We start from the raw sequence: 25,650 nt of genomic DNA, 5'->3' as shown, positions 1-25,650 counted from the left end.
CATCAGCATTAAGGTCCTTAGCAGATCTTGAGATGTATTCATTCTTTGCCCTGGACATTCCTTCCACATTTAGCTGGTAGATGCGTAGAGATTTCCTGATGCTGCGGGAGTTTTGGCCCTGAGCAGGGCTGTTTGGGTTACAGGTCACTAGTGGCATTATCAAAAGTGACACCAAAACACTACATTTACTAGATTGTGCACGTCGGGTTGATTGCATTAGTCGAAACAGGGTGGACCATGTGAAGGTTGCAATTTCCCACCCCATCTTTCCAAAAGCACGGTGCCCAGAACTGAACACATTATTCTAAATGCGGTCTCGCCAACATCTTATACGACCGCAACATGACCTCTTAACTTCTATACTTAATACACTGACTGATGGCCAAAATGCCAAAAGCCTTTTTGACCATCTTACCTACCTGCGACTCAACCTTCAAGGAACTATGCACCTGTACTCCTAGATCGCTCTACTCTACAACACCACCCAGAGGCCTTCCATTTAGTGTGTAGGTCCTGCTGTTGTTCGACGTCCCAAAATGCAACACCTCACACTTCTCTGTATTAAATTCCATCAACCATTCTGCCGCCCACCTGGTCAACCAATCCAGATCCTTCTGCAATCTTTCACAACCATCTTCACTATCTGCAAAACCACTAACATTTGTATCAGCAAACTTGCTAATCTTGCCCTGTATGTTCTCATCCAAATCATTGATGTAAATGACAAACAGTAAAGGACCCAGCACCGAATCCTGAGGCACACCACTGGTCACAGGCCTCCAGTCCAAGAAGCAACCTTCCACCATCACCCTCTGCTTCCTTCCATGGAGCCAATTTGCTATCCAATCAGCTATCTCTCCTTGGATCCCATGCAATCCAACTTTCCAGTGCAGCCTATCATGCGGAACCTTGTTGACATCTCCATTAACTCCAAATTTCATATTTTTCTTCACGGTAAAACCAGAAATACTAATTGAAAACGTTGCCCATCTCCTGTGGCTCGACACATAAATGACCACTTAGGTTTCCAAAAGGCCCTGTTCTTTCTCTAGTTACCCTCTTTCCCTTAATATACATGAAATATTTTGTATTCACCTTAATCTTATCTGCCAGAGCAATTTTCTGCCCCTTTTTGATCTTCTGATTTTCTTCTTAAGTATGCTACTCAGTCCCCTAAACTCCTCCAGGGATACATTTTTATCTCAGCTGGCTTGTGCCATCTTTTTTCTTAACCAGTTTCAATTTCTCTCATCATCCAAGCTTCCTTATTCCCACCTGCCTTATTCCTTATTTGACTTTTACTCCAACAGGAACATGCATACCTTGAACTATCACCACACTTTTAAAAGTATCCCACTTTGTGCAATGCTGAAGACAAAATATTTCAGTACCTTTCAGATGCTTTAGAATCTGAACTTGGTCAATTTCACCTTTTCCAAAGCAAAGTATCAGAAAAAAAACACATCAAAGTGTTTAAAAGGTAGTCAACTAAATAGCCAACATATTTATTTCTGAAGAAGCATTATTTTAGATGGTATTTGCAACCTTTATCATAGGATTTTCTTACTGTTTTGTCTAGAATAACAGACCTGGACCTTACAATCTCTGCTCACATCCTTTACCAGAAATATTATATTTGTTAGATAGCAAGCCCAGTGAGCATGATTTTGAGGCAAATACAAAATAAGTCGTCTATAACTAACAAATATAAGTGACAATGAATTGGGAAACAACAATGATTGACTTGTAAAAACATTAAGTCCTATTCTTTAAAAAGTCCTGTCTGGGGTATTCATTATACATCAATCATATAATTCACATGGCTGTCACAAAAAAAGCAATACACGTATTCAAAACGGGATAAGGAAAAATATGTTCGGGCCGAGTAGAAATGACACATGGGCTCCTGCTAATTCTGTTAAGTGTCTGTTAAGTCCAGTAAAATTGATAGGTGACGTTCACAGGTCATTTCTTCCTCTTGATTGGCCTGGATCAGCCTCTTAAATTCTTTTAGTTTGTCCGATAAAGTCATTGTCGAATCATTTAGCCAATTACAGCCATTCATATTGGATTCCTCACCATGTTCATTATCAGCAACCTCCTAAGAGAAAAAAATCACTAGTTAAAATCAGATTTTCAATTTTAGATTGAGTCGAGACAAATAATAAAGTAGTAGTTGTAGGAAGATACGTAAACCTGTGGCAAGGATGGAGCTGAAGCTTGGAGCACGGGGACGACAAGTTCAGCAGCAGAGGCCAAGGACTGTGGAAGGTACAAGGGTAGAGCAATTGGTTCCAAAGGGCTGTCATCTAGCCAGCGGTAAAGTTGTTCCTCGTACCTTGGAATGGCACAAACATAAACTTAGTTCTTTCTAAATTATGATTTTAAGTGTAATTCTCATTAACTTCATTCATATTCATGTTTTTAAACGATAATTTGTGAATGTGTAAAACTATATTAAGATTTTTGATTTAAACATAGAATATAAAATGTACAAGCACAGGAACAGGCCCTTCAGCCCAGAGTTTCTGCACTGAACATAATACCAAGGTAAACTAACATCCTCTGCCTGCACATGAAACATACCCCTCATTTTCCTGCATATCCATGCACCTATCTAAAAGTCCCTTAAATGCCACTATCATATCTGCCTTCACCACCATCCCAGGCAGCTCGAAGGCACCTACCACCCTCTGTAAAAACTTGCCCCATATATTTCCTTTAAACTTTGCCCTTCTCACCTCTAGTCCTTGACATTTCCACCCTGAGAAAATGGTTCCGACTGTCAAGCCTAGTCAGATCTTTCCTGTTATGGGGCAACCAGAACTGCATGCAATACTTCAAATGCAGCCTAAACCACGTATCTTAGAGCTGCTTCATGTTTTCATGACTCTTATATTCAATGCCCCAACCAAATGATAGCAAATATACTGTACACCTTCTTTACCACTCTAATAATCGTGTTACTACATTCAGGGAGCTATGGACCTGAATCCAAGATCGCTCTGAACATAAATGCTATCAAGGCTCTTGCCACCACCTGTAACCTCACATATGTTAGTTGATCTATATTCCACCGTATACTTTGACCACGTCTCACTGTCCATAAATCCAACAACCTTGGTGTCATCTGCAAACCTACTAACTAACCCATCCACATTTACATCCAGTAGTTACACTGTTGAAGGCACAGATTGCTCATTCAATGTAGGAGCAAGGAATCTCAAGTTCCTCAATTTTCACCATGTAATGACAGTCAACAACGAGAGTTTGGCTACCATTGCTACCACAAAATCTATTTTTTTGTAAAGATATAAAAATGCAAGATATTTCTCATGCATTTGCCGAAGGTTGGTAATCTTTTCCCACCATCTATGTACTACCAATGCTTACTACTGTAACTACTTAATAACAGTTGTTTCATTCCCATTCTAATCTGTTTCGCTGTCAGTATGCATCCTTGTCAATAAGGTCATTTTCAGGAGGTGCTCTCAGTTATTCCACCTTCGATTTTCCTCTCTTTCTGTTTCCAGTCCTGACTGCAGTCGTTCTGGCAGTAGTTCCTCTGCTGAGTAGGTATGGGTGATGTTCAGTGCAGATATACTCCTTTCTGCAGGTGTTTCTTCAGCTCCGACTTTCACAGCATTTGGTTCAAAGTCCAATTTCTGCTTAATTGAAGAGCAAGCCTGCTCCTCTGACAACCTAGAAAGTGAATATTGACAAATAACAAAAGACATATGTTTTTCCCCCTGGAGCATGGTTCAGTAACCTGAATGCTCAGGAACTAAGGTTGCTGAAGAAAATAGTACACATGGCCCAGTCCATCACGGATACTGAGCTCCCCACCACTGAAGGGATCAACAGAAGCCACTGCTTCAAAAAGGCAGCCAATATCAAATACTCACACCACCCAGGCCATGCTGTCATCTCACTAATGCCATCGGGAGCCTGGAAACTCTCATTCCAGGTTCAGGAACATGGTATTCACAGCAATCATCAGGCATTTGAACAGCGTATAACATTAACCACTACGTCAGCAACTATGATCTGCATAGACTTCATTTTGGATGCAATATGGACTTTTTTTTGCATTATTGTGGGCCTAGTATTACGGACTATAAATTTATTGTATTATTGATTATTGTATATTTATTTGTTGTGTCATCATGTTAATGAGCCTGGAAAGCTGCAGCAAGAATTTTATTGCTTTGTGGCCAGCATATATGACAATTAAATACTTTTGACTCTGGAGGTTCAGTGCTGACCTTAGACGTATATCAATTCATGAGCGGCATAGATAAGGTGGACAGCCATAGCCTTTTCCACATCATTGAGAAGTTTAAAATTAGAGGGCATTGGCTTAAGGTGAGAGGATATTTTTTTATAGGGATCTGAGATGTAACCTATTCACACAGAGTATTCAGTTTAGTTTAGAGATGTTGTGGGTGTATGGAATGAGTGTTAGAGGTGGGTGCAATTACAACATTTAAAAGACACGGACAGATATATGGATAAGCACAATTGAGGGTTATGAGCTAGGTGCAAGCAAGTGATACCAGCTTAGTTAGGCAACTTGGTCAGCATGGACAAATTGGGCTCAATGGCCTGTGTCTGTGTATAACTTTGACTCCACAATCCATCTTACCAACTGATCAATATCATTCTGTAGCTAAAGACCATCTTGCTCATTATCAAGACACTAATCTTTTTGTCATCTGCAAACTTACCGACTACACCTCCTGCATTCATATCAGTTATTAATGTCTCTTGCAAACAATAAGTCCCAATACCGATTCCTGTGATTCACCAGCTTTGCAAAAGCAATCCTCTACCATCATTTTCTGCCTCCCGGTGCCAAGCCAATTTCAGATCCAATTGTTAAATTGCCCCAGATTCATGAGCTCCAACCTTTGGCAGTAGTGTTCATACAGAAGTTGGTTAAAGACTACTTCATCTGCACCAACCTCAGACATATTTATAACTCCTCGAAAAATGTGCGCAAATTAGCAAGGTTAGAACTCCCCTTAACAATGCCACGTTGACCATCTTTGACATGCCTTTCCATGTGAAAATTCCTCCCTTTTATGATTTGTCTTCCCAATAATTTAATGTTGCGATTTTATAGGACTTTGGTTAGGCTGCATTTGGTGTTTTGTGTGCACTTCAGGTCACATTACAGAAAGGATGTGGAGGCTTCAGAGAAGGTGCAGAAAAGGTTTACCAGAATTTTACCTGGATTAGGAGGAATGAAAGAGCTTGAACAAACCTGTATTGTTTTCTCTGGAGCTTGGGGCGTTGAGAGGACACCTTGTTTGTGCATGAAAATAGTTTGGGGCTTGACACCGCCAAAACGGTACACGAAAGCGCGACAATTTTAGGCCCACCTTACTCACCATTCCCCCGTGGATGGAATAAACCCACTATTGTTACTTGTTAGCGGCTTTTCCCTGTCCCCCCTCACCCGCCCATGGTCCCGAGGGACACTCCCCGCCCGGCAACGGGTCCACGGATTGGTAGGGTTGCTGGGCCCGTAGGAGAGGTTTCCACCCAACGGGGGTTGCCACGCCCGCAGGACTGCCCGCAACAGAGATTTGCACCCAACGGGTGCACACCCGTCTAGTAGCATATAAAATTATGAGAAGCATACATAGAGTGGGCAGTCTAAAGCTTTTTTCCAGGTTGGAAATATCAAAGACGAGTATAGATTTACGGTGAGTTGATCAAAGCTTAAAGAAGGTGTGCAGGGCAAGTTTTCTTTTAAACACAGTAAGTATAGAGTTCCTAGAATGCATTGCCAGGCATGAAGATGGATGCTGATAGAATAGTGGTATTTGAAGTTTTTGGATAGGCACATGGATAGGCAGGAAATGGAGGGATTTGGATCACATGCAAGCAGAGAAGATGAGTTTAATTTGGAATCATATATGGTACAGATAATGTGGTCCAAAAGGACTGTTCATGAACTGTACTATTCAATGTTCCCTTGTACTGATGCGATACCGACTTATCTCAGATGGCCTTATCAAATAAAGATATTGCATTTACTGTCCAATCATCTAGTACCTCAATTGTGCCAGAGATCTTTTAGAGCCAGAGCAGTCTGGCCTTCCATAGCAATTTTGGATGCATCTGACCAGGCTCTTTGGATTTAGTCTCTTTTAAGCCTGATAAGAAATTTAATACCACCTTCTCCATAGCAAGCTCCTCCCTGAATTCTGCAAGTATAATGTTCTCCATTGCAAATACAGATGCTGTATTCATTTAACACCTTCTCCACCTCCTCTGGCTCCCGACACTGACTGCTACTTTGGTCCCAAATTGGTCTTATTCTTCTTGCTTACCCTCTTGCCTCTAATATATGTAAATATTTGGGATTTTCATGAATTGTGTCCATCAACAATATTTCATGCCCCCCCCCCCCCCTTCAAATGACACTGAACTTTCCTACACACACTGTATGACTGCAAGGCCTCATCTTTTCTCAGCTCTTTAAACTTGCCACAAAATCTGCCTTTTAAAAAAATTGTGGCCGTCAGTATATTTGCTGCAGGAAAACAGGTTTAAATTTTCTTAACTGTCTCATTTACCTTTTAGAGGTTTCTTGGATTTCCATATGGGTACGTGATTGTGCTTGTTGCCATATAATGGGCAGTTTATATTTTTTAAGGTCATCCTGGAAATAATATATAAGGATCTGCCCATCTTCACTCACGGCTTCTGAGAAATAAAAATGATTTAAAAAACTGAGTCAAGCCAAAAATATTTATCACCTTTCATTCTATACTGGAAACTTTAATGATTAGAAACATACACTTAAAGTTCTAAGCTTTTTTTGTCATTGACTAAAGTTATTATTATTTTCAAAAATTCAAATCAATCTCATCTTTGAGGAGGAGCAATATTCCCATAATTGAACAAAGGGATCACAACACTTAAATATCCGGAATAAAATGTATTGATTACATCTGTTTCCTGTTCTCAAATCAGTGTCCTATCCGTGGTATCACATTTCTTTCCAAAACCAACCACACTTTTAATTGCGGTTCAACATCATCTTAAATGACTCTTTAAAATTCCTATATTCATTAACAAATTTATATAGTTATTAAATGACGAATTGATACCCATTTTTCAGAAAACTACTTTGTTCTCTGTAACCAACTACATAATGAATAAAGAGAAAACACCAAGTATAGTTTTCTTCAAAAGGACATGCCTACAGCTAAATAAGATTCAATTTTCTGAACAAAACCTGAAATCTAAATCAATTCCCGTTCGTTTCCACCTATATTTCCTTCACATACTTAATCCTTTCATGAAACAACTAGAATGCAAAACACGTATATCTAACCTGCAACACAAGGTGGGTTCAAGGGCTTCCACTCTCTTAGCCGATGATCAATGCAATAGGCAATGATTTCATCCCAGGGTATTTCTAATACTGAAGGCCCTTCGTCTGCTGAGGCTTCCAGCATCAAGAAACAGCTCTCTCTCCACCTGTCACAGATTCTGTTCAGGAGCTGTTCAACCTTTGAAAGGAGCAGCGGGCAAGCTTGGTCCGACCACGGCACTTGAGACACATAATGGAAGATCGTGTCACAGACCTTAGACCATGGAGCTGAGGAACAAAAATATATTATTGCAATCATAAACAGATCAACAGACAATTAATTATTTTCAGTGACATTACTTTTGTACCGTGCAAGGGGGGTAGATCCATCAACGGCAGCTGAAAAGATAGCACTGCATTCTTCAGCCATGCCAGGTGGCTACCAGAATTCCACTCTGTATGTGCCAGTATTTCATCAGCTGTCGGTCCAGAAAACTCTGCCACTGGCCAGGAAAGATTGTATAACTGTTCAGAGGATATCACTTCTGCAAGGAATCGCAGCACATCGTTGTAAAACTCAATGATGCGGGTGGGATCCTGGGAAGGCAATGCAGCCGATTGCCTTTCGGTTTTATCACTGTAAAACTGGATGCTAAATTTTCGGCACAGCCCATCTTCAATGAACTGGATCAAAGTTTGGCAGCTGACTTCTGGGGGTGATGGACAACGTGATGCAAGCCAACTTACTGCAGCAGAGACCTAAAAATAAATCAAAATATTTACTTCATGTTATCCACTTCTGTAAACAATACAAAAGTAACACACGGCAAATAAGCTGCAACATTCCAAAATCTTACGCCATTTGGTGTCATGGTGCACATTCGGAATGGAGACAGCCGTACAACAAAATATTGTTACCACTCAAATTCACACCATGGATTGCTGCAATTTTTATTTCTTGCCAGAAAGGAAGCAGACTCCCAACCCATTAAAAAGAACAGTTGACCATGGTCCGTAAATGGTATGATGTTATCCAGGAATAATCAAGCACAATTATAGTCCCAGCTTCACACAAGATCACACGTGGAATTGCAAGTCACCTTATTGGAATGAGACCAATTTGATGCAACGATTGGAGAAATCACAAATAGACCAAGTGCTCCAGATCACAGAGGAGATATGTTCCAGGAATGTGGTAATCTTCATTCAACTGGAAAATTATTTTAACCTACAGCTACTATATTTATTACTCATTCTTGATTTGCCGAAGTGGTGGTATAGTTTATTCTTACTTAATTGATTACCCCACTTCAAAGGGGACTGAGGGAGCCACATAATACGAACAGACCAAAGAGCACTGCATTTCAGATCATGCAAGGACGTAGCTAACTCACAAATTATCACTTTCACGACACATGACTAGAGTTGTAGTCCCATATCCAATTACCATTGTTAAACCTTGCTCCTTTCTAAGTCAGCTTCATGAGGAGATATCTGAATACAGCGTGAAATAAATCACAAAATAATCAATGTCACTATTACTTACATGCATTACAATGCCTCTTCGCTAAATTATATAATGTGCAACCGTAATCCATCTAGAAACGAGCTTTATCTGAAGATTAGTTCATTGTAACCCTCTTCCCAACTTCAGTTTTCTATCTGACAAGATTTTATATTCTATTCTTGTTTATGCAATGTAAGGCTTTAATATTGAAGTTAAAGTAACTCGTAAATGTTTTTTTACCATTTTGCTGTATTTATCTCTGGTTATTGACCCAATGTTTACGAACATTTGTTATACATTAGAAGCCAATGAGCAAAGCTGACTGTTAAAGCAAATAGTTTTTCCATTGAATCTCAGCACACCAAGGTAACCAAGTAACTGAGTGCAAGATTGAGTTCAGTTTATGGTCACGCGTACCGAAGTACAATGAAAAGCTTTTGGTGCGTGCAAACCAGTCAGTAGAAAGACAGTACATGGATACAATCGAGCCATCCACAGTGTACAGATACAATAATAAAGGGAATGTGAATTACGTTTAGTGCAAGATAAAGTCAAGTAAAGTCCGATCAAAGATAGTCCAAGGGACTCCAATGATACATTATAGCTCAGGACTGCCCTCCAGTTGTCGGTAGTATGGTTCAGTTGCCTGATAACAGCTGGGAAGAAACTCCCTGAATTAGGAGGTGTGCGTTTTCATACTTCCATACCTCTTGCCTTTTGGGAGAGAGGAGAAGAGGGAGTGGGCAGATTGCGACTTGTCCTTGATTATGCTGGTGGCCTTGCCAAGGCAGCGCAGGGTGCAAATGGAGGCAATGGAAGGAAGGTTGGTTTGTGCAATGGTCTGGAAGGAAGCATTACCTTGTTTGATCCCTGAAGATCGTTGATTTTCTCTGGGATCGGGACAATTAAGAATTCAGACACAAGATGAGTGGCCACCAGCGCTTCAAGCTTTAGACCTTTATAAAAAAAGATATCACGTTTATTCAAGGATCAATGGAAGTTCCTTTCCAATATCTACCTACATCCCCAAAAACCCAGTAAAATTAGTATGCACAGAGCACAAAGATCCCAAAGTGCATACTTTGCCTTATGCTGTGGCAAGTACAAATTTCATTGTTCCATTTCGGTGCGACAATTATTTGACTCTTAATACTCAACAAGCAAAACCTGAAGACTAGGGTACAAGTTGTTCAGAAGGGCCTCACCTCAAATAGATTTGCACACAAGAATGGAACCAAACAAAGGTGATCCTTTCTATAACTCCTATTTCTAATCGCTATGTTTTTTAATAGCCAGCATCTCTTTGGCAATTGGTTTATTCTCTAGACTGAATCAGATCAGAGCACATCAGTGCAGTGAAGATTATTTTAATGAGCACCTGCCTACCCATTATCTCAGAGTGTTCTGCATCACACCCTCCCTCAACATTATTCCACTACAGTTCCTGATAATCTTTTAACTCTGCAAGATACTCAGATCTCCAATACACAATGTGTCAAAATAAAATGAGCAGTCAACTTGGATTCATGTTTGAGTGATTCAGAGACACAATTTATCTCTAGCAGAGTGAATGTATTATGTTTGGATTTTTAGAAGACTTTCAAACAGGTACCACAAAGGAGGCAGGCAGGGCACATGGAATTGTGGGGAGCAGGGGTGGGGGGTTATATCCTAGTGTAGATTGAGTTAACATAGAAATACAAAGAGTAGAAATGAACACTTCCTCGTCTAGTTGGTAGGCTGTGACTAGTTCAGTTTCAGCTGTTTATTATTGTCATACCTACCGAGATAGAGAAAACCTTTGTTTTGTGTGCTGTCCAGTCAAATCATACCAAGAATACAATCATACACAAGGAGTGGCACAGCAGTAGAGATGCTGCCTTACAGTGCCAGAGATCTGGGTTCGATCCTTACCATGGGTGTTGTTTGTATGTTCTCCCTGTGACCTATGTGGGTTTTCTCCGGGATCTCTGGTTTCCGCCCACACTCTAAAGATGTACTGGTTTGTAGGTTAATTGGCTTCATAAAATTGTAAATTGTCCCTAGTTTGTGTGTAGGATAGTGCAAGTGTGCGGGAATCACTGGTCGGCGCTGACCCGTTGGGCTGAAGGACTTGTTTCTGCACTGTACTCCTAAACTAAACTAAGTGCAAGGGCTGCAGTGGACAGTTAACATTATTCAAAAAGTCACCACCTTCTGGCGACATCTTGCAATATTTTAAGTTATCAAGTCTCCAAAATCATGTCCAATCTGGGCCCAAGGAGATATTAATTTCTTATTTTCTAAGATTAAGACCCAGTGCCAAATGGCAAAAAGAATTAAACACAGAAAAATTGGAGATCATCAGCTTTTGTAGAAAAATGGTGCCAGTGTTGGAATATGTTCATAATCCAAGGATCTTGGATATCCTTCTGCTCAAGTCACCGAAAGCTAACATTTAGGTGTGGCAGCCATTTAGGAAAGCAAATTGTATGTTGAAGACATAATAGATGCTGTAATGTGGAAGACAAATCAAACTGCTGGAGGAACTAAACAAGACAGGCAATAAGGGACAGTAAACCATTTCAGGTTGAGTTCCTGCATTGGGACAGAGTACAGGAAAGATAGCCAGTATTGATGCAAGAGAGGGGATATGGGATATGGAGTTTCTGGCAGGTGGAAGCGAGAGAGGGTTAGGAGACACTGACACCTTGCATCCTCTGTCTCTACCTACACCTTCCACCTTTATTTTCTCTCAAAGTTAGACACAAAATGCTGGAGTAGCTCAGCGGTCAGGCAGTATTTCTGGAGAAAATGGATAGGTGATGTTTTGGATTGGGATCCTTTATTTTTTCTGATCTAGTTTCTACCTATCACACAGCAGCAACTGAATCCGTCCCCATCACTCCATCCTGGTTCCATTTGCCCATTACCCCCACCTCTATCTGGCTCCAACATCACCTGCCAGCCTCTATCATTTCTTTACACTGGCCCACTCACCTCTGTACTCTGTCGTGATGCACGGTCTTGACCCAAAATGTTTACCATGCATGATATGCATGTTTGGATTCATACTTTATTGAATTAATTATTGTGACACTTGGTAAAACCCAATCTGGCGAATTATGTACAATTTTTGATCTTCATACCTAAAGCATAGGATATTCCTGCCCCAGGGGTGCATTAAAGATTGGCAAGTCTGGGGATGGTAGGTCTGTCATTTGAGGAGAGATTGACCCCCTATTCTCTAGAGTTCAGTCGAGTGAGAGATGGCCTCAATGAAACATTAAACATTCTCGGAGGCCATTGCAGGATAAATGTGGAGAGGTTGGTTCCCCAGCTGAGAAGTTTAGGACCAGGGATTAGTGTCTCAGAATAAGGGGATGGCAGGCTAGGAATGAGACGAGAAGAAACATCTTCAAGCACAAGATTATGAATCTTTGGAACTCTCATCTCCAGAATGCTGTGGAGGGTCAATCATTGCTTGTATTCAAAACAAATTGATGGATTTCTGTATAGAGTCATAGAATCATATAGACTATGAACAGACACTTTAGCCCAACTAGTCCATGAGGACCAAGTGCTCATCTAAATTAATCCCATTTGCCTGCATTTGACTAGTTTTCCTGGATATTAAAGGAATCCAGATATGGGCATGGGAAAGGAATATGGTGATTGAAGTCGACAGGAAAAATTCAGGGATATGGGCCAAACTTGTGCAAAGGGACTAACTTAGATGCCACATCTTGTTTAGCATAGGCAAGTTGGGCCAAAGGGCCAATTTCCTTGCTGAAGTACCATCTTATGGAATGAGCTTGAGTGGCCAAACAGCCCATTCTGCTTTTATTTATTTTATTCATATTGCACAATAATCTAACTTTTGAAGCAATCCCTTTTACTTAATTTTCTTCAAAAGGCATAAATGAATGTACCCATTTGTTCCAGAAAGAAACAAAGCAGTTTCTGATCACCTGACAGCTGAGCTACAGTACGTGACTGTCCCACTCATTTTTCTGAACCTCCTGTACCTTGCACTGCTAGCTATTTCCCGCTTACATCTTTATTTCTTCATCGTATTTCTCAAATGCTTGGTGATCATATTTGACATGGGAGCATCAGAAGACATTTCCTAGACTCCTTTAAAACACAGCCAGGTAATCAGGCATTGTGAAGATGAAAAATCAAGAGGTTGGTAATTAAATCCAACATGTCACACCACAACTGCAAAATTAGTCCTACCTTGTCACTTGGTGTCCAGAGGTTCCCTGGTCATATTTAATCAGTGCAGTTATATTCATGAGACCCCTTAATGACAATAATTAACTTCTGGAAACTAAGTTGGGTGACCAAACACAAAACCTAATTGTAGGAGACATTTTGTGTTTATTAGCTATCTTAGCATATTATACTATTTTGTATCCTGCTGTATTATTTTTGGACACCAGGGGGTTGTTGTGAGATGATACCAGGCTTATGTATATGGCCTGGGAGGAGCCAGATTATAATTCAGCCAGCACTTGCGTAATGGGGCAGTTACGTTAGGAGCCTGCTAAGGTTTTAGCAAGTCAGTAACAGGATACGAAGGAGTGATGGTGAGATACTAAGTTCTTACCAAACAAAGTAAACGGTGGGAGATATACTAATCTGTTTTCCATTGCTACTTCAATAAACAACTAACTAAACTGCAACGTCTTGAAGATCTCTCTGTTGTTGTTATTTGCATCAAGAAATATTGCTCCACCTCCTTAGTCAACGGTATGTTTAAGGACTTTATTGGGAAGACTAAAGTTTACGCTACAAGTGTAAGAACTTATCTTAGCCGGAGTGCTATTGTAAAAACTTCCTCAGCTGGAGTGAATAGATCGAGCTAACCTCGGTGAGAGATAAGGTAACCTGTCTCTAAGAGGTATTTAAGGTTTTAATTGGCTCTAGGAAGGAGACTAGTGTAGCGACTGCACGGAACAAGAATTGTTTTATTGTAAAAGCTTTGAATGTGAAACAGACTGATCGGATTATTGGCTACGTTAAATCTGACTACGGAGAAAGGAAAACTTCGAAAGCCAGTTAATAGCAGTAAGTTTTATCGGAAAGCTGTTTTTCAGAAGTTGTATAAGAAAACTATGACTGAAAAATGTTGGAAATGCTAGAAACAAAGAAGTGACCTTGTGCAAGCTTGCTATCAGTTTTGTTTTGAATTCCTTTGAAGATATGATATTGCGTCAATACGTCTTAAAAGGATATTGAGGTACAGGTACGCTTGTACGTAAATCTGATGTTCGGCCAGCAGGTGGCAACATCAGAATGGATTCCCAAAAGGAAAATGGTTTTTCTTCAATAGGTGGAGCTTCTACGTTTTCTTATGTCTTGAAGTGGGTTGCTACCCTGAAAAGCCAGCTTGAGATCGAAGAAGAAAAACAGAAAAACTCAAGATATAAACAAGCCACATCTCGTACATCTTGGACACAGTCTGCTCGTATGAAGGCTAAGGCAGACCTGGCCGTTCTCGCAGAACAGGCTGCCTTCATGGAAGACAGGCGTGAGATTGAGGCACAGGAAGAAGAAACGAGATGCACAATTGAAAAACAAAGAATTGCCAATTGAACAGAAGAGAAGACAATTGGAAATGGAGCTCGAATGGAAGAGGAAGGAACAGCTGAGAAGACGAAAGGAATGATTGGAACTAGATGCTGCAATAGCAGCAGTCAGGACAAGACAATGTACTTGAGGCTAGGAAATCAAGATGCAGCTGGACAGTAGCTGATGGGATGAACTCTTATTTGAAAAGAGGAACTGTGAAAGGCCCTACCTTTACTAAGGCAAGAGAAAAGCCACAAACAGCCAAAAGCAGTTTGGCAACGACTACAAAACCTGTAGAATCACAGGTGCAAGATAGCTTGGACTCCTTTCTAGGAGATGCAGGTTTCATCATCGGCCCCGATTTGGTTTGAGATGGAAGAACAGCATCACTCGCACTTGGCTTTTCATTCTGTTCTGGTTTTGAAAAGAACCAAATCGGGGCCGATGATAAAACCTGCATCTCCTCCAAAGGAGTCCAAGCTGATCCATTGGCTGGAGAATCTGGTCCTGAAAATACCTGTCTGAACACAGAGATGACTTAGACCGACTCTGAACTAGCACCAGAAGATCATGAATCTTCAGATCAAGAAATGATAGGACGGGAAACTTCAGGGTATCCTGCACCAGAAAACCCAGCACAACTTGAAGACGTTTCAACCAAACGAATTGCTAAAAAAAATTAGTTCCACAGAAAATTCTACAGTTTTTGTCGATGGTGAAAAACTAAATGAATCCATCACCAGCGAAACTGAAGATGACCATCCAGAAATCTCTGTTACAAATGAAACTACCCTGGATGGTGAACTGAGAAGAGACCACGACAGCAGGGATGGGAATGGCTGCTCTGCAGCTGCTGTGAGTCAAATATCCATTGCAAGCCAAGAGGAGCTTCTGGTCAAGCAATACAATCGCAACTTCATAATGGGAAAATCCAGAGTTGACAATGCTGCGAAAAGAATTACAGCTTCAAATGGACAAATCCATCTTCTGGACCGATAGCACAAAGGTGCTTAAGTACATCAACAACTAAACCAAACGCTTTCAAACATTTGTAGCAAACAGAATCGCTTTTGTAAGGGATGTTGCTGACGTATCACAATGGAGATATGTTAGCACAAAGGAAAATCCAGCCGGTGAAGCAGCAAGAGGACTGACAGCAGACTGCTTCTTAAGCTAGAAGAGAAGACTGAAGGAGATTCGGTCTAATGTGCATAATATTGGAGACTAAACCAGATGCACAAGGTTTAGTGCGTACTGTTCGACTTCAGACCAAGACCATCTTGGAAAGACCGATTACGAACATATGTCTGCTCCTGGAAGCTAATACAGCAAAGACTGGTGGCCTTGAAGAATCACTATAGATTAGATGCCAATATATAGTGCATACTTTTTTGATTAAGTATGAAGTTATTATGGCTCCTTTTAATGTTTATTAGCAGACCTCCCAACATTTGATTTTACAAATTCAGAATTTTGATGTCTAAAAATTCAGAATTTTACATCAAAATTCATAATATGGCGCGTTTTCAGCAAAAAAAGTATGCACGCCAAATGCGCGTACGCGTTGCGCTACATTCATGTGTGAAAAACGACTATTATTTCCAACCGTCTGTACTTCTTGGACTACATGTACAATGTCAGGCCTATCATGAGTATATTCTGCTATTTATAGAAAGGTTATTGAACAGAAATACTTTTTACAACTCTACCCCCACTCCCGACACCCCCCTACTCCCCTCCCCTTTCCCCCCGATTCCCGCCCCTCCACCCCCGACTCCCACCCCCCCACCCACTCCCGCCTACCCCCCTATCCCCCCACGCCCGCCCTCCCCACCTTTTCCCCCCCACCTCCTCCCCCGACCCCCACTCCCCCCTCCCCTGCCCCCTCCCCTGCACCCCATCCCCTCTCAACATCAACAGGCCTCGCGAGCCCAGCGGCAAGGCGAGTAGAGGTCATCGGTGAGGGGAGGCCAGCGGCGAGGGGAGGCCAGCGGCGAGGCGAGGCCGTACCAGCGGCGAGGCGAGGCCGGGCCAGCGGCGAGGCGAGGCCGGGCGAGCGGCGAGCCCGGGCCAGCGGCTAGGCAAGGCCGGGCCAGCGGCGAGGCGGGGCCGGGCCAGCGGCGAGGCGGGGCCGGGCCAGCGGCGAGGCGGGGCCGGGCCAGCGGCGTGAGGCGAGGCCAGAGGCGAGCGGCGAGTTATGTGTTTTGCGGAAAAATGTGAGGTGAAATCGGAATGGCGGAAATTAAATAAGAAAGCGGAAACTTTCCGCCAAATTCGGACGGGTTGTGAGGTCTGTATTAGTAATTGTTTCGTTTTATACTTAGAACAATTAGGGGCCGGTGTGTAGGAGCCATTTTGTGTTTATTAGCTATCTGAGCATATATTATTTTGTATCCTGCTGTATTATTTTTGGACACCATGGGTTGTTGTGAGATAATACTAGGCTTACATACATGGACTGGGAGGAGCCAGGGGAGGAGTCAGATTATGAGTATAATTCAGCCAGCACTTGCGTAATGGGGCAGTTACTTTAGGAGCCTGCTAAGGTTTTAGTAAGTTAGTAACAGGATACGAAGGAGTGACGGTGAGATACTAAGTTCTTACCAAACAAAGTAAACGGCCGGAGATATACTAATCTGTTTTGTATTGCTACTTCAATAAATGACCAACTAAACTGCAACGTCGTGAAGATCTCTCTGTTGTTATTATTTGCGTCAAGAAATATCGCTCCACCTCTTTCGTCAACGGTAAGTTTAAGGACTTTATTGGGAAGACTAAAGTTGCTGCTACACTAATTTAGTTAAGAGCTACATTGTGATTTTTATAATGATTATACTCTACTGTCTGAAAGCAGTTAAGCAAAATTTGTACCTTTAACATAATGTCTGAAATTTCTAGCTTTTACTTTCCTATTACAGAAGTAAATATTGATTCTGCACCTTACCATCTATCACCTCTTCTTCATTCAATGGCTTTCCTTCTCTGGGGACAAGAATGACCAGTGGGATTGCAGGATTTAAAGGTTTTGCTTGCAAGAGCTGTCTGACTTGAAGCGTAGCAGTGAGCCAGTAAACCTCCTCTTCGTCCTGGTCTGAGCATTCCACATAAGCTGGTAGCAAGAGAATCAGGGCTGTTGTTCCCAAAAGCTCCTTTCGCTGTTCGACTGCATCCACATCTGTGTCACTCAGAGGGCCTTTGGTCACCTGTTGAGACAGTCACAGATCACTAAACATGGAGCAGGATACCAATCAACTCATTCTGTTATTAGCAGTTCTTTCCCACTCCACTATTTCCCTCTTCAAGTATTTATCGAACTACCTTCAGATGTCTGCTATTAATTCCCCCCCCCCCCCCCCCCACCTTAAACCTATGGTTCTTCAATTAACTCACTGGGTAAAAGACTTTGTGCATTTACCCTATCTATTCCTCTCATAGTCTTATACATCTCTAGAAGATCTATAAGATTATGAGAGGAATAATCACTCATAATCATACTTTATTAGCCATGTATGTTTTGCTACATACGAGGAATTAGATAAGGTAAATGCACAAAGTATTTTATCCAGGGTAGGTGAATCAAGAATAGATAGGGTAAATGCACCCCTCATCCTCCTACACTCCAAGGAATAAAGTCGTAGCCTGTTCAACCTCTCCCTACGGCTCAGGCCCTGGCAACATCCTCGTAAATCTTCTCTGCACCCTTTCCAGTTTCACAACATCTTTCCTGTAAGAGGGTGACCAAAACTGAACACAATATTTGAAATATAGACTCACCAATGTTTTTTACAACTGTAACATGACCTCCCTATTTCTATATTCAATATTCTGACTAGGTCTAACATTATAAATTTTAAGAAATTACACCGACAGAACTTTGTGTAGTTTCCAAGCCTGCGGAAGAACATATTTGGCATAGTGGGAACAATGACTGAGTATGTTGGGGCTGATAGTCTCTGGAATTTGGAAGAGAAATAGGCAATCTCACCGTGAGGAATGAACCGCATAAATGACCTTCCACCGGTCTGAACAAGGGGCCACAGTAACAAGACAAGGACAAACAATTAGAACTATAACAAAGGGGAAAATTCTTCACTGAATTTTGAAATCTTTGAATTTGGAATTCTTTATCCGAGGGCTGTGGCTGTTACAATTTTTTTCAAGACTGAAAATGATAAGACTGTTGGAGAGCAAAGGAATCAGGTAAATCGGGAAAAGTGTGGGAGGGAGGGTTAATAAGTGTGGAAGGGAGATGTTCTGATTGAAAAGGTGTAGGTCTGAAAGATTAGTCTGCTCCAACTTGCCTTACCCAAACATGCAAGCGAGACCCTTACCTTTACACAGACATACACAAGCTTGTTGCTTGCTTCATTGCTGCTCACAGCTTTGCACTGGTGTGTCTGAATGACATGATCTGCATCTCTACCGAAATCCTCCCCACATTCATCTCCTCGGAATTTTGCATTCATCCAATCAGTCAAGTTTCTAAATAGTGTTAAACCAGACATTTCACGATGAGATGGCAAGATTTCAAAATTAACTAAGTTATTTTAAAAAAGACAAAAAAAAATTGTAACAGGTTAAATATTGATTGAATAATTGTGTTTTTCTTGCAACACGTTAATCCCAATTTTTTAAATAGTAACTCGTAAAATATTGCTACAATTATCTAGCTTTAACCAAACTTTAGCAGTAGTTCAAATTTTAATAGAGCATATAAAGTGCTAGTACACTGATACTGCCCGGCTGCTGAATGTGGAGGAAGTCACTGTGGATTAGTGTAATGGTGTCAATCATGTTATGTGTCATGCTTTTGTAGTTACACCCCATTAGCTTTTGAGTGACCACTTCTTGCGAGATTCGGGTTAGCGTAAGTGGAACGTGCAGGCGTGAGGTTGTGCTTGCTATGTAGTTAATAAAGTCTTTGGATCGTTATCCAGGTGTAAGGCTTCTGTTATTATATGGTCACCACAACATGGTGTCATAAGTGGGATACGAACCCACGCCTTCGCAAACGGAAGCGAACTTGTACGATCTGGATAATACGGAGGAGGAACTGGCTCGTTCACAGGCAGGATGTGTCGCCTGTGACGTCGGTAGGTACCGCCATCGGCACTAACGATACTCTTTCGTGTGCACCCCGGAAGACCTGCGAGTATCCGCCCTCGCCGGATGACGACTTTGTTGTGATGTGTGTGTCTTTTATCCCTTCATCCTGCATGGAGAACCTGGTTGCCCACACTGCTGTTGACAGTACGGTACGGTCGCTAACCTCCATCATTAAGCGCGGCTGGCAAGACAAACACTACAACGTTCCGCTGCCAGTCCAGCCCTTCTTTGCTGTCCGAGATGAGCTAGTGCTGCAAGATGGCATTATTTTAAAAGGACACAAGGCCGTGGTTCCTGCTTCGCTGTACCACCGGTATTTTATCGTTGTCCATGCGAGACACCCGGGTGCTGAAGCCACTGTTTCACGGGCGAGAAGCATGTTTTACTGGCCTGGCATGGCCGAATACATCACCGAGAATGTGGCATCCTGCACGGTGTGTAACAGTTTGGCCCCCCACCAACAAAAGCAACCGCTTCTTTCACATCCGGGACCTGAGCTCCCGTGGTCCACAGTCGCAGCTGACATATTTGATTGGCATGGCAAACAATACCTGGTGTTCGTGGATTCTTATTCAGGATGGCTCGACATTGATGTTCTCAGCAGCCCCACTTCCAACGGTGATTTCGAAGTTATTTCGCCACTTTTCAGTCCACGGATCCCCGGTCAAACTGCTGACAATGGCAGTCAATTCACCAGCCAACAATTCTGGGAGTTCGCTAGACACTGGAATTTTCACCACATCACCAGCAGCCCGGAATATTCCCAGTCTAACGGGCTGGCTGAACGGGCTGTCAAAAGTGCTAAACAGCTCATGGAACGTTCGTAGAGCAAAATCAGACATATTCCTGGATCTGCTTCACATACGCAACATCTCCCATGACCCCATCTTGGGTTCACCCACTCAACGTTTATTGTCAAGGCAAACCCGTGCCACAGTGCCTGTAGCCAATCAGGTTTTGGTCCCACAAGTGTTTCCACCGGAGGAGGTTCAATCCAGGTTGCAACAGAAGCGTGACATTCAAAAACGATGGTTTGACAAGACAAGTAGGCCACTGCCACCGCTGACCAAAGGGCAGGTGGTCCGCTTACAGTCTGACAGAGGCCATGATCGTATCGGAGTAATTTCTGGAATTGCTTCGGAGCCACGCTCATATATCGTTAGTGCCGATGGCGGTACCTACCGACGTAACAGGCAACACATCCTGCCTGTGAACGAGCCAGTTCCTCCTCCGTATTATCCAGATCGTACAAGTTCGCTTCCGTTTGCGCCTAGTGGCACTCGCATGCTTTTACCAGCACAACAATCCATGTCTGCAACCGCTCCTCTGCCTGTTCCATCTTTGCCTTCATATTCATTGCCTGTTCCAGTTTCCTGCTTAGTCTCCAGGGACGTTGATTCAGTCTCCCTCGCCTGTGGAATCACCTGCTCTCTCCCCGGATAAGAAGAATGGAGATGGCCTCTATCGTACACTGCTGGTTATGTTTGCAGGCCGGTTGTGAAGTATTTGGACTATGTTTAATTTTCCTCCAGTTTGTCATCGATTGTTATACATGACGTGCTTAGTTTATGGGTCTGTATCGCTGTTGATTCTTGAAGAGGGGGGATGTAGATTAGTGTAATGGTGTCACTCATGTTATGCGTCATGCTTTTGACTGACCACTGCTTGCGAGATTCGGGTTAGTGTAGTGGAACGTGCAGGCGTGAGGTCGTGCTTGCTATGTAGTTAATAAAGTCTGAAGAACGGTCTCGACCCGAAACGTCGCCCATTCCTTCTCTCCCGAGATGCTGCCTGACCTGCTGAGTTATTCCAGCATTTTGTGAATAAATACCTTCGATTTGTACTAACATCTGCAGTTATTTTCTCATGATAAAGTCTTTAGATCGTTATCCAGGTGTAAGGCTTCTGTTATTATACGGTCACCACAACAGTCACCAACTGGCGTCTCACTTTGCCATCATGCCACACCGTAGTGTTATTTAAAATTAGTGAATGGATGATGTTATGCCTGTGGGTGAATACCAATATCACGCACACTACTTATTTTTCATATATTTAGATGTTTTACCACAGGAATGTTCCTGCGTAGTATCATTTTGTCGAAGTACAGTGCCCTCCATTATGTTTAGGACAAAGACCCATCATTTATCTATTTACCTCTGTACTCCACAATTTGAGATTTGTAATAGAAAAAATTCACATGTGGCTAAAGTGCACATTGTCAGATTTTAATAAAGGCCATTTTTATACATTTTGGTTTCACCATGTAGAAATTACAGAAGTGTTTATATATAGTCCCCCCATTTCAGGGCCCCATAATGTTTGGGACACAGCAATTTCATGTAAATGAAAGTAGTCATGTTTAGTATTTTGTTGCATAACCTTTGCATTCAATGACTGCTTGAAGTCTGTGATTCATGGACATCACCAGTTGCTGAGTGTCTTCTGTGGTGATGCTGTTCCAGGCCTGTATTGCAGCCATCTTTAGTTTATGCTTGTTTTGGGGGCTAGTCCCCAGTTTTCTCGTCAGCATATAAAAGGCATGCTCAATTGGGTCCAGATCGGGTGATTGACTTGGCCACTCAAGAATTGACAATTTTTTAGCTGTGAAAAACTCCTTTTGTGGAAGAAAAATTAATATCCTTCCTTACTTAATTTTGATTGGAATTGAACAAGGTAACAAAAGGGTGCTTAGATGCGACAATTGGCATCTCTCATTGACCAGCTGCAGAAGAGGTTCATGAGAATCGGCAAAGATTAGACGTATTACCTCTTGTCTGGGAATGTGTTGGAAAGGGTGGATGGTAAATGTAAACATGAAATATTAGAAGAGATAACAAAGCTTGTTTACACTTCCTGAGAAGTTACAGTAGACCACCCGCACCCCCTACCACTAATGGCATAGAAATGATACTGTAAATGGGGGGCTTATAGACAATAGGTGCAGGAGGAGGCCGTTCGGCCCTTCGAGCCAGCACCGCCATTCAATGTGATCCTGGCTGATCACTCTCAATCAGTACCCCGTTCCTGCCTTCTCCCCATACCCCCTGATTCCATTATCCTTAAGAACTCCATCTAGCTCTCTCGAATGCATTCAGAGAATTGGCCTCCACTGCCTTCTGAGGCAGAGAATTCCACAGATTCTTATGATTGGCCCGGAGAGGGGATGGTGGCGCAGGCCGCCTAAAAGGTGACCCGAATAAATGTCAATATGCCCTTGTATTATGTTTGATTTGTATTAACCATTTGTTGTTGAATAAGATTAACATAAACAAAAAGTATGTTATGACTAATGAAATAATTGGTACCCGTGTAGTTGATAGAATATTTTCGTAGAGTAGTATCTGACATAAAACAAAAGTTGTTTACTGCACAGTATAATTGTCGGCTAATTCTGCTGTGAAGTCAGAACTGGTGGGCAGTTTACTGCCGCCATCTCTCCGTGATATCAATATAATGCAATAAAATCTCGAAGCAAATCTGCAAAGTCTCCACTTTTCATTTATTTCCCTCTAAATTAATTTCTGCCACAGAAGTTGGCGTAGACGGCAGGATCCCAATTCGAACGAATACAAGGGGAAATAAAAGGGAATGATAAAATAGTCCCAGCCATAAGAGGAACAGGGGGGCTTCCCAGAAAGAAGCGAGAGCCCCCAGGCAACCTAGCTTAACTGGCTGGTGACTCACGCTTAGCCAAGAGGCCTGTGGGGTGAGGCGAAATAGCAGAGAAGATAATTCACTCACGCTGGACGTAACATAAATTGAAGCAGGCGCACGCTGGACGCAAGATAAATTGAAACAGGTTTTATAGCATGCTATAAAAATTGAAAGGTGACTTCAAGGTTTGCGGACGGAGTAAAACCGGTGTGCACAAACTATGAATAGAATATTATAAGACATTGTCTGCGGAAACCTAACTTTTGTTTTATAAACTTGTGAAAGAAATATGGGAGGAAACACTATTCGATCGGAGAAATCTGATCCTACTGATAGAGGCCTGAGGATGCAAAACAGGTGGTCCAGGAGGGAAAGATACAGATAAGAAAGAACATAAAAAAGACCCAAAAACACCGGGAAAAGGTAGGAGATCCCATTGTTTCATTGGGACCGCCAGCAAATGTGGTAATAACAAAGAACGGAGATGACCAATGTCCGGTAAATTTTTGTAGTAATCTAGATGATCAATCAAATGGAGATTGGCAGGATGGGGGAAGGTATAAGCTATCTCTGTCCTACACATCTCTAAAAAAGAAATGGTTTGGCGAGAAGGGAACACAATTAATATTTGCCATGGTAGTGTTATTAGTTATAGTTGGAGTGCCAAGTATATAACTTTAAAATTGATGGAAATAATAAGGAAATAAGCCCCTGTATTTCTGTTCATGAAGTCTTCTGCGGACAGTGGTCATTGACAAACCCACACCTGACTCCTGAAGACTGTTTCTGATCTGTCGGACAGGAGTTTGGGGATTTTTCTCTATTATGGAGAGAATTCTTCTGTCATCAGCTGTGGTCTTTCTTGGCCTGCCAGTCGCTTTGCAATTAATAAGCTCACCAGTGCTCTCCTTAATGATGTTCCAAACAGTTGATTTTGGCAAGCCAAATGTTTGGCTGATGTCTCCAACAGTTTTATTCTTGTTTCTCAGTCTCATAATGGCTTCATTGACTTTCATTGGCACAACTTTGGTCCTCATGTTGATAAACAGCAATACATGTTTCGAAAGGTGACAGAAAGACTGGAGGAAAGACTGGGTGCTGAGAGCTCTCTTATACCTGCATTAAGGAGGCAATTAAACACACCTGAGCAATTACAAACACCTGTGAAGCCATGTGTCCCAAACATTATGGTGCCCTCAAAAGGGGGGACCATGCATAAACACTGCTGTAATTTCTACATGGTGAAACCAAAATGTATAAAAATACCCTTTAATAAAATCTGACTATGTACACTTTAACTACATGTGATTATTTCCATTACAAATCTCAAATTGTGGAGTACAGAGGCAAATAAATAAATAATGGATCTTTGTCCCAAACATTATGGAGGGCACTGTCTATTGCTTCCATCCAAACAAGATCAACTGAGGTAAGTGATGAGATTGCCACGATGGAGGGAAATTCTGCTTATCATTGATTGACTGTTATAAAGGCAATTTAGCAGACCTGGAGGTAGATCGCAGACTCGCCCTCCCAGATGAGGACTGGTGCCTGATTAAACTGTCTGGGTGACAGTGCTGGTTAAAAGCCAAACGAAGAGGTATGCCACATTTTCAATTTCCCAACAGGAAAAACAGCTGGGACTCAGCAAGCAACTGATGCCTAACAAAGTACACTTTTAGACAAATAGCTGTACAATGAGGTTGGACACTTCTTCTAACCTGTTGGTGTCACCAAGTCCACATTCTTCATCACTTGGCAACAGTAGAACAACCTTCCAGAAGATTCTCTTCTTTGAAACTGGGAAGCTTTCAGCAACCAACGTGAACAAATCCAAGGGTGTCCATGAAGCCTGACTACAAGATAAATTTTCAGATTTATTTACTATATATTACTTCTCATTTTCTCCACCCAACAAAGATCCGTCCAACCATTTATGGACCTCATAGCAAATGCAAAATACGCCCTTTCATTGCTTTCGTCCCCATTATTCAGGATCCAATTAATAATTCCAGGTGAGGCAGTATTTCATTTCTACTTCCAATCTAGTTACTGCCTTAGAAGTCCACAACATGATCTCCTCCATATTGGAGAAACGAAATGTTGATCAGCGCTCTGTTTTGCAGAACCGCTTCCTATCACTTAAATTCTCCATTCCACCCCGACATCTTACAATGTTCCAAATGCAAGGTGAAGAAGCAGCATCATATCTTCTAATTGGGCATGTTACAGCCTTTAGGACTCATTCCCAAATTCAATAATTTGAAGTGAATAGCCTCCAAGTCTTGGTTCTCATACATCCAGCATTCAAATTTCTTCTCTCCAATATTTCGGATTTCATCCACCTCCTCTTATTACACTACTGTGATATCTTTCTCCTTTCTCAGCTAGTGCCACCACTGTCTGCCATTCAACCTCACTCGCTACCCTGTCACAAGCATTTGCTTTGGTCTCTTCACCCCTCCCCCTTCACTGCAATACTAAACATGTTTGT

At 41.9% G+C, this 25,650-nt stretch overlaps 1 protein-coding gene across 1 annotated transcript in view; it reads right to left on the bottom strand.

Moving 5' to 3' along the window:
- Positions 1–1,498: 1,498 nt before the first annotated feature.
- Positions 1,499–25,650, bottom strand: part of mcm3ap (minichromosome maintenance complex component 3 associated protein) — a 59,661-nt gene continuing 35,509 nt past the window's right edge. Inside the window, exons 20-29 of the mRNA XM_078403744.1 lie at positions 24,878–25,012; positions 18,725–18,875; positions 17,338–17,596; positions 9,696–9,793; positions 7,699–8,089; positions 7,352–7,618; positions 6,588–6,717; positions 3,505–3,702; positions 2,197–2,338; positions 1,499–2,101 (exon numbers count right to left, since the gene is read on the bottom strand). Coding sequence (XP_078259870.1) covers positions 1,919–2,101; positions 2,197–2,338; positions 3,505–3,702; positions 6,588–6,717; positions 7,352–7,618; positions 7,699–8,089; positions 9,696–9,793; positions 17,338–17,596; positions 18,725–18,875; positions 24,878–25,012 — 1,954 coding nt within the window. The 3' untranslated portion in view covers positions 1,499–1,918. The remainder of the gene's footprint in view (positions 2,102–2,196; positions 2,339–3,504; positions 3,703–6,587; positions 6,718–7,351; positions 7,619–7,698; positions 8,090–9,695; positions 9,794–17,337; positions 17,597–18,724; positions 18,876–24,877; positions 25,013–25,650) is intronic.

The sequence above is a fragment of the Rhinoraja longicauda genome, chromosome 8 (genome assembly GCF_053455715.1).
Source record: "Rhinoraja longicauda isolate Sanriku21f chromosome 8, sRhiLon1.1, whole genome shotgun sequence".
Lineage (NCBI taxonomy): Eukaryota > Metazoa > Chordata > Chondrichthyes > Rajiformes > Arhynchobatidae > Rhinoraja > Rhinoraja longicauda.
Note: the sequence above shows the minus strand (reverse complement) of the source record. Positions and strands in the feature narration are given on the sequence as shown.